We start from the raw sequence: 10,152 nt of genomic DNA on the forward strand, positions 1-10,152 counted from the left end.
AAAAATAAAAAAAAGAATTATCACTCGAAATTCCTTGTCAGTCATTTCAAGGGCTTCTTGTTCTGTAGGATCTAGACCTCAAGAGTTATTATCCTTTGGTGGTATACTTTCTTGATTTTTCATATTTCTGGTATCTTTTCTTTGATGTTTATTCATTGTGGCAGGGGGTTCCACAGTCCACAGGTTTGACACTATTGACTGACTAAGATGTTGCTGTGTTTGCCAATTTGATATGGCTACCTCAGTGACTACTCAGTTGGCCACTAGTGCCTTGCGTGTGTGGTTGCCTCGGGTCTTGGGCCTCTCCAGGGAGCCACCTCTCTGGTCAGCTTGGACTCTGCCGGGCTGCTGGATCATGGGGCAGTACCTCAGGGTGTGTGGTCTCTGCTGAGCTTCCACCTCCTGTGCTGGACTTCTCCCTGTTCCGTGCGCTCTGACCCGGGCTGCTGGGATGCGCAGAAGCACCGCAGAGCGTGTGGTCTCTGCAGAGCTTCCCCTTCCCCTGCAGGATGTCTCCCTACTCTGTGTGCGCTAGGCCGGGTTTGGGATGGAGCTGGGTGGCAGCGGTGAAGCCTACCTGCTGCTGGATCGCACAGCAGCGGCCCCCCCACAGGGTGTGTGGACTCTACGGAGCTTCTATCTCCCTTGCTGGACGACTCTGTGCTCCATACGCATTGGGCCGTGCTGCTGGATCGCGCGGCAGCCCTGTGGTCCCCGTGGAGTTCCCGCCTCACCTGCCGGACACCTGCCTGCTCCGAGCGCACTAGGCCAGGCTGGGAATGGAGCCGGGTGCCTGCAGTGAAGCCTACCTGCTGGATCACAGCAGTGGCAGCCCCACAGGGTGTGTGGTTTCTGCGGAGCCTCCGCCTCCCCTGCTGAACGTCTCCCCACTCTGTGTGCACTGGGCTGGGCTGGGAATGGAGCCAGGTGGCGGCGGTGAAAGCTATCTGCTGGATCGTGCAACGGCGGCCCCGCAGGGCATGTGGTCTCCGCGGAGCTTCTGCCTCCCCCGCTGGACGTCTCCCCATTCCATATGCACTTGATGTTATGTTTTTATAGTTTAAATCGGTTGATATGTGGGAGAGAATGACGCTAGGGACCGTCTATTCCACCATCTTGACCGGAAGTAGCTTGTCAATTTCTATTTAAAAAAAGTCTGCTTGGGATTGCATTTACTCTATAAATTAATTTGGGGAGAACTGACATTTTAATAATACTGAGTCTTTAAACCCATGAACAAGTTATATCTCTCCATTTATCTAGGCCTTAATTTATCTCAACAATGTTTTGTAGTTTTCATTGTATAGGTCATGCACATATGTATTAGTCAGCTTCAGCAGCCACAACAAAATACCACAGATTATGCAGCTTAAACAACAGAGTCCAAGATCAAGATGCTGGTCGTTTCAGTTCCCTGGTGAGGGCTTTCTTCCCGTCTTGCACACGGCTGCCTTCTCACTGTGTCCTCATATGGCAGAAACACAGAGAGGAAGAAAGCTCTCTTCGTGTAATGGCACTAATTCCATCATGAAAGCCCCACCCTCATGATCATGAGATCATAAACCTAATTATTTCCCAAAAGCTCCATCTTTAAATGGTACTATATTGGGAGTTAGGGATTCAAAAGAAGAATTTAGGGAGACACAACTCAGTCCGTAGCAACATAATTGCCAGACTTATCCCTAAGTTTTATCATACTTTTGATGCTATTGTAAATGATTGTTTTTTATTTTCAATTCCCAATAGTTCATTGCTAATACAGGGAAATACAATTGATTTTTATATATTGATATTCCAAACTATAATTTTTTTTTTTTTTTTTTTTTGTTTTTTTCCGTGTCCGGCAACGGATCGCAACCCTCAGTGTTGCCCCCGTACCGGACCGGGGACCGGCAACGGGTTTTTTATTTTCAATTCCCAATAGTTCATTGCTAATACAGGGAAATACAATTTATTGTTATATATTGATATTCCAAACTATAATTTTTTTTTTTTTTTTTTGTCTTTTTCCGTGTCCGGCAACGGATCGCAACCCTCAGTGTTGCCCCCGTACCGGACCGGGGACCGGCAACGGGATCGCAACCCTCAGCGTTGCTCCCGTGCCTCGCTCAGCCAGTGAGCGGGAACCGGTCTGCATGTGGGATCCGAACCCTCGGGCGGGAGCGCCGCTGCGCTTCCCAAGCGGCGCACTATCCAGTGCGCCACCGGGCCGGCCCCAAACTATAATTTTTCTAAACTCACTTGTTAGTTTTAATAGCTTTTTTGTAGACTTCATCCAATTTCTACATAAACGGTCATGTCATCTACAAGTGAAAAAAGTTGTAATTCTTTCTAATCTGGGTGCTTTCTATTTCTCTTTCTTGGCTTATTGCACAAGAGAGAACCTCCAGTATGATGATTAATAATAGAAGTGATGAGAGTGGACATCCTCACCTTGTTTGTTCCTGATCTTATGGGTAAAGCATTCAGACTTTCGTTGTTTTTTTTTTTTTTTTTTTTTTTTTTTTTTTTTTTTTTTTTTTTTTTCGCAACCCTCAGTGTTGCCCCCGTACCGGACCAGGGACCGGCAACGGGATCGCAAGCCTCGGTGTTGCTCCCGCGCCTCGCTCAGCCAGTGAGCGGGAACCGGTCTGTATGTGGGATCCGAACCCTCGGACGGGAGCGCCGCCGCGCTTCCCAAGTGGCACACTATCCATTGCGCCACCGGGCCGGCCCCAGACTTTCGTTGTTAACAATGATGTTATTTGTAGGTTTTTCACAGATGCCTTTTATCAGGTTGAAAAAGTTCCCTTCCACTCTTAGTTTCTGAGAGTTTTTATGAGAAATGGATGTTGGATTTTGCCAAATGCTTTTCCCTGCCTCTACTGAGATAAGTATGGTTTTTTTTCCTTTTACAGCTTGTTAATATTGTGTGAAGGTTAATTCTAAGAGTCAACTTGGTTAGATTAAGGAATGCCACGAAACCCAGTAAAGTTATCTTCTTAGGTGTGTTCATGAAGGTGTTTCCAGAAGAGATTAGCATAAGAGCCTAAGTGGACTGGGTGGGAAAGACCTGCCCACAATACGGGTGGGAACCATACAATCCACTGGAGGCTCAGAGGAAAAAAAAAACGCAAATCTCTCTATCTTCTGGAGCTGGGATACTCTCTCCTCTCCTGTCTGTGGACATCATAACTCGAAACTCTTCAGGCTTTGGGTTCCAGGACTTTCACCAATGACACCACTGACTTCCCTGGTTTTCAGGCCTTCACACTTGGACTGAGCCACACTATCAGCATCCAGTTTGCAGACAGCCTATTGTGGGACTTTTCTTCACACTCGCATGAGCTAATTCCCTTAATAAATCCCTTCTCATATATTTATAACGTATCTTATTGATTCTGTCTCTCTGGCGAACACTGACTAATACAGAAAATTGGTACCAGAGAAATGGGGTATTGCTTATAACAAATACTTGAAAATGTGGAAGCAGCTTTGGAACTGGGTGTTATGCAAAGGTCAGAGGAGTTTGGAGGACTCAGAACACAAGAAAACCAGGGTTAGAGACGGGTTAAATGGTGGTCAGGGGCGTGGTTCTGAGGGCTTTAAAGGGAAAGCACACAAACAGTTTTTCTCTTTCTGCTCTGCCACTTTCTGCCATATGAGACCCATGGGTCACTGTCACCACAACCAAGACCCTCATCAGATGTGTTCCCTGGAATTTGGACTTCCCAGCCACCGAAACCATAAGCAATAAATGTATTACATATGTATTAGTCCATTTCTGTTGCTTATAACAAAATACCTGGAACTGGGTGATTTATAAAGAAAACAAAATTTATTGCTTACAGTTTTGGAGGGCGGGAAGTCCAAAGTCCATCTGGTGCTGGCGACAGTGACCCAGAGGTCTCATATTGCAAGAAGGTGGAAGCAGAGAGAGTCAGACTCTTCATGCTCCGTTTTTAAAGCCCCTCCAAACCATACCCACAACCACCATTTTTTTTTTCCTTTTTGTCTTTTTTCGTGACCGGCAACGGATCGCAACCCTCAGTGTCGTGCCCGTACTGGACCGGGACCGGCAACGGGATCGCAACCCTCAGTGTCACGCCGGCACCTCGCTCCGCCAGTGAGCGGCCGGTCTGTATGTGGGATCCGAACCCTCGGTGGGAGCACCGCCGCGCTCCCAAGTGGCGCACTGTAGCAGTGCGCCACCGGGCCGGCCCACAACCACCATTTTTAATCCATTCACTACTGCACAGTCCTACAATCCAATCACCTCTTCAAGGCTCCACCTTTCAATTACCATAATAGGATTTCCCACCCTCTTAACAGTCACAGTGGGGGCTAAGTTTCTAACACATAAGACTTGGGGCACACAATCCAAGCTTCAGTGGCTTTTGGGGGGACATAAGTCAATCCACAACAGTAAATTACAATGATTTATATTCTAATGTTAAACCAACCTTCCATTCCTGGGATACAGTCCCCTTGGTCAAGATATTTTATCCCTTTTAAAATACTATTGGATTTAATTTGCCTAAATTTTGTTTAGAATATTTGACTTTATGTTCACAATCTTGGTCTGTAGTTTTCTTTTCTTGAAATGTCTTTGTCTTGTTTTGATATCAGAGCAATGCTAGCCTCATAGCATGAGTTGGTAAGAACTTCTTCCTCTTCATTTCCTGGAAGAGTACAGTGGATTGAATTATGTCCCCCCAAAACTCACTGAGGATTGAATTGTCCCCCAAGTTTTATGTATTAGAAACTTAGCCCCCCATTGGGGCCGGCCCGGTGGCGCACTGGATAGTGCGCCGCTTGGGAGGCGCGGCGGCGCTCCCGTCCGAGGGTTCGGATCCCACATGCAGACCGGCTCCCGCTCACTGGCTGAGCGAGGCGCGGGAGCAACACTGAGGCTTGCGATCCCGTTGCCGGGCCCCGGTCCGGTTCGGGGACAACCCTGAGGGTTGCGATCCGTTGCCGGACACGAAAAAAAAAAAAAAAAAAAAAAAAAAAAAAAAAAAAGACAAAAAAGACAGAAACTTAGCCCCCACTGTGACTGTTAAGAGGGTGGGAAATCCTATGAGCCTTGAAGAAGTGATTGGATTGTAGGACCGTGCAGTAATGAATGGATTAAAAATGGTGGTCGGGGCATGGTTTGGAGGGCTTTAAAAGAAGAGGAGAGTCTGTCTTTCTCTCTCCCTCTCTGCTTTCTCTGCTTCCACCATCTTGCAATGTGAGTCCCCAGGGTCACTGTTGCCACCCCCAGATGGACTTTGGACTTCTCAGCCTCTGAAACTGTAACAATAAATGTCATTTTCTTTATAAATTACCCAGTTCCAAGTATTTTGTTATAAGCAATATGAATGGACTAATACAAAGACTTTGTCTAGAATTGGTATTATTTCTTCCTTAAACATTTGGTAGAATTCACCAGTGAAGCCATATAAGCCTGAAGTTTTCTTTGTGGGAAGGTTTTTAACTATCAATTAAATTTCCGTATGCTACTCAGATTATCTATATCTACTTACGTAAAGTTTGGTAGTTGGTATTGGTCATATTATGACATATATACATAGATATAGATTAGATATATAGATGTGTGTATGTATATATATGTGTGTGTGTGCACACACATATATAAGTTTTTGTCCACAGTTCCCAGTTCCCCAAGGCAGAATTCTAATCTTCCCCTGCCTTTCTGCCTTAGAAATGCCCTTAAAGAATTTCTCTGACCTACCTTGTCTAAGTGTAGATGATAAGATCCCCATTTCAATAGGGGTCTTGCCCATGCACAAGAGGAAGAAATACTGCACACAGACGCCACGAAGGATCTGAACCAAAGCTTTGCTAGGTCTCCACACTCAGTTTATAAGTATTAGATTATACCCCTTTTGTCCAGTCATGTTACTACACAGCTGTCCATGCATCAATCATGCCTATCCAATGAAGTCTCCATAAAAAGACCCATGAGGATGGGGAGCTTCTGAACAGCTGAACTCATCCACATGCCAGGTGGGTAGAGCACCCCAACTCCACAGGAATGGGAGCTCCTATGCTCAGGACCCTTCCAGACCTCACTCTACGTATCTCTTCATCTGGCTGTTTATCTGTATCCTTTAAAACATCTTTTACAATAAACTGGTCATTGTAAGTAAGTGTTTCTCTAAGTTCTGTGAGCCGCTCTAGCAAATTAGTCAGGCCCAAGGAGGGGGTGGTGGGAGCCCCAATTTATAGTGGGTTGGTCAGAAGCACAGGTAAAACAATGTGCACCTTGCGTTTGGCATCAGAAGGTGGGCTGGCGGGGGGGATCTTGAGGACTGAGCCCTCAACCTGTGGGATCTGATGCTGTCTCCAGGTAGACAAGAGTTGAATTAGAGGACACCCAGCTGGTGTCCACTGGAGAACTGCTTGGTGTGTAGAGACATCTCCACACACCTGGTGTCAAAAGCATGTTGTGAAAGCATGCTGGGAGAAACCGAATGTGTTTTTTCCCACCAATGTTTTTCAAGGACTTTTCCATTTCATCTAGTTGTCAAATTTATTGGCATAAAGTTGTCATAATGTTGCCTTATTATTCATTTACTAATGTATGCAATTTGTAGTGATGACACCTTTCTCATTACTAGTACTTTAAATTTGCATCTTCTTTTTTCCTTAATAAATCATATTAAAGAGTTACCAATTTTATTGATTTTCGCAAAGAACCAGAGAACCAGTTTTTGGTTTTTATTGATATTCTCTACTATTTTTCTTTTTCCTATTTCAATGATTTCTGCTCTGTTCTTTGTTATTTTCTTTATTTGGCTTACACTGGATATAATTTACTCTTCTTTTTCTAGTTTGTTAAGCAGAAGCTGAGGTCATTAATTTGAAATTTTTCTTCTTTTCTAATGTAGGTATTCAGTGCTATAAATGTCCCTCTAAATATCGTTTTTGTGGCATCCCACAAATTTTGATGTGTTTTCATTTTCATTTGGTAAATAAAATTTTCCAAGTTCCTTCTTTGATCCATGCTTATTTAGGAGTATGTAATTTATTTCCAAGTTTTTGGGGGGTTTCCAAATAGCTCTCTGTGATTGATTTCAACTCCAAATCCATTGTGGTTAGAGAACATTTCGTTTAAATTAAATCCTTTTAAATCTATTGAGACTTGCTTTATGGCCCGGAATATATAGGTAAACATTCTATATGTACTATTAAAAAATGTATATTCTGCTCTTGTTCTATAAAAGTGAATTAGGTCAAATTGTCTGATAGTGTTTCATAGTGACCCTTTGCATGACAATTTCAATTTAAACTGAAAAAGTAAACTCTAAGTTCAAGGCAATATTGAAAAACAAAACATCCAAAATTCTACCAAATCCCTTTAAATATTCCACTCAATGGAATTTAAATTAATAAAATGAGTAGAAGAAGCCAAAGGAAAAAATAATCATGTCAGGAGATTATTGATCTTTTGACCCAAATTACAGAATCACAGAATGTTGGAGGTGAATGACTTCTCAGAGACTAGCCCAAACATCTTATTTTATAGCAACTCTGAAAGACTCAGACATATGTTCAGGGCAATGCGCTGTGATAGCTATGCTTCAACCTGTACCACCGCTTACCTGTTCCACTGTGCAGAAGATGTGAGCGTCGTCTTGCTGGAAGCGCCTGACTCGGGTCAAGCCGCTTAAAGTCCCTGACAGTTCATTTCTATGAAGTACTCCAAAATCAGCAAATCTAATAGGCATTTCCCTCCAAGATCGTGGACGATGGGAAAACATCAGACTAGAAAAGATGCAGTAACACTTAGCTTTTATATAGTACAGAAAAGAGTAAGTGATTATCTAAATATTAAGAAATTACAATTAAGCCTCAAGATTTGTAAATTCATTATTTCGGTTTTTAGATCATCAGGTTTAAAAATTTTTTTCTATGAATTACTGAACCTTGAATTTACATCACTGCAGCACTCTAAGAAAGAACCTTGTCTATCATTTCTTCCAGAAATGCTGCTCCCTGTTCTCATCCACTCAATAAATCTCCACTTATCATTTATTTTTATTTTATTTTAATTTTTTGGTGGCTGGCCAGTACAGGGATCCAAACCCTAGACCTTGCACACATAGTTTATAATTCATTTCAAAAGCTACTTCTTAAGTGAAGCACTCTGGACACCTCCACAGACAGACCTAGTCAGTCTCTCTTCAGGCTCCAAAAACACCCCAAACAGGCCACTACTACAGCACTGGTCTCGCTTTTTCATAACTGATTGTCAACATATCTGTCCCTGCCCCACTCTGCTCACTAGCTCTATGAGGAAATAAACTGTGTCTTAACAACCTCTGCATTTCTAGCACTGAGCACGGGAAGCACACCACTAACGTCTCTGTGGAATGAGGCACTTCTTTTCTCCAGAAAGAACTGCTGACTCTCACATCCCATAGCCACTAAGCTACTGTGGTCCTGCTTCCTTTTTTTGAGGCATGAAAACACAAAATTACATTCTCTACTTTCATTTAGCCTTACTTATAATTATAGTTGAAATCACAGGCTACAGCTTTAAATGATACCTAATGGGAAAGTGAGTTAAGAAATTGCTAACACAAGTGTTTCAGAGAATGCAAAGCACTAGTTTAGCCTCCACGTTCTGCTTAAAAAGAAAGTTTATAGGATGTTTATATACCAGTTTTCGTAAAATTAAAGTTACATACATTTTTTTACATGCTGTCATCATAAAGTTGAATTTCTTTTAGTCTTTACTAAAAATGACAAAGAGCTTTCTTCAATGTTCAGAGATTTGTTTCAATAATTACCTTGTAGAGTAAACTTACTTGAAACTATGTATGTTGGTAATACAAAACTACTATGGTTGAGGTATTTTTTTGTAGAGAATTGTGCCTATTCACTTCCACTTGTAAAATGAGCCTGTCTTACAAGGTTAAATTTGCATACCAATTTCACAATAATTACAATCTTTCATAGAATCTAAGACAACATCAGTTGTAATTAAAAGGTACATTTATTTTACATACCGTTAAGAAATAAAATAATTTGTTATATAAATTGTGACATAACACTAAGATGTTACCAATTATAAGATGGATCCCAATTTTAGAGCTGTCGAAAAGTAGGGGGAAAAAAGGTATCTTGGAATCAATGAAATGCAGTAACCCACTGACTATGACCTCACTGATCTTTTTATAATCAACCAAAACAGTATGTATGAACTAAATGTTCTGCAAATACGTATATTTGAAGTGTATTACTATTAAGAAGACAAATATTATAACTTATAAAATTGAAAAATACTATTATCTTCTAAGAAGCACAAAAAAAAGTGGTTTCCAGCTAACATTTCATACCTGCCAAAGATCATATTTTTAAAAGTAATTCATTCTCCAGAACTTGGTAAAGATGATTAGCAACTACTACTCTTCAGAATAAAGGAATTACTTACCTCCAAAAAGCAAAATAGTAACATTAAAAGCTAGTTATGATGAAGTGAGCTACACACTCTTATGCAAAGATCTGTTTCACTTCTGATACTCACCAGTGCCCTGGGCAATTCATAGGTTTGAGGGCAAAAGTGTCCTTTTCAATCTCAAAGGTAAACATGTTCTCGCTGTAATGCTGCCAGTGGCCTGAAGCTTCCCAGAGTTTACTGTTGTACATATTGGGAGAGAGCACTTCCGTGAAGTTGCGCTTGTGATATTCCTCCTTTAAGACAAATGCATTTAACGCTAAGACCTGATAGAACAGATCACAATTCCGTGCAAAGTAACACTATGAGCAAATATTTTAAAACTCAGCATCATGTTTTATATTATTTCATGATTAATGTACCCTCAGTTTTAGATGTGATGGTTTCTGGATTATGAAAGAAAGATTTATATATGCTCAGTATAATTTTCATTAAGTTTATTTATTTTATAGTATACAACAGTATATAGCATAGAATGTTTTAATCCTTTGAAAATTAGTAATTAGAATAAAATATATATTGAAACTTGCTATAACTACAAACTCCAAAGTACTTTTACATTCTAGATAAACAGCAGGGTTTTTTCTATTACTTAAGAGGTAGAATAATTTTATAATATAATAAGCCTGAATGCCCATTGCATGTTACAATTTTGATCTATTTAGGTTTTTTTTTTTTTTTTTTTTTTTTTTTTTTTTTTTTTT

General features: G+C 41.3%; 1 protein-coding gene across 2 annotated transcripts in view; it reads right to left on the minus strand.

Moving 5' to 3' along the window:
- Positions 1-10,152, minus strand: part of TARSL2 (threonyl-tRNA synthetase-like 2) — a 64,227-nt gene that overhangs the window by 31,572 nt on the left and 22,503 nt on the right. For both annotated transcript variants that reach the window (XM_008571087.1, XM_008571092.1), the window contains exons 8-9: positions 9,518-9,684; positions 7,590-7,752 (exon numbers count right to left, since the gene is read on the minus strand). In XM_008571087.1, coding sequence (XP_008569309.1) covers positions 7,590-7,752; positions 9,518-9,684 — 330 coding nt within the window. The remainder of the gene's footprint in view (positions 1-7,589; positions 7,753-9,517; positions 9,685-10,152) is intronic.

Source organism: Galeopterus variegatus, unplaced genomic scaffold (genome assembly GCF_000696425.1).
Source record: "Galeopterus variegatus unplaced genomic scaffold, G_variegatus-3.0.2 Scaffold36, whole genome shotgun sequence".
In the NCBI taxonomy this organism is placed as follows: Eukaryota; Metazoa; Chordata; class Mammalia; order Dermoptera; family Cynocephalidae; genus Galeopterus; species Galeopterus variegatus.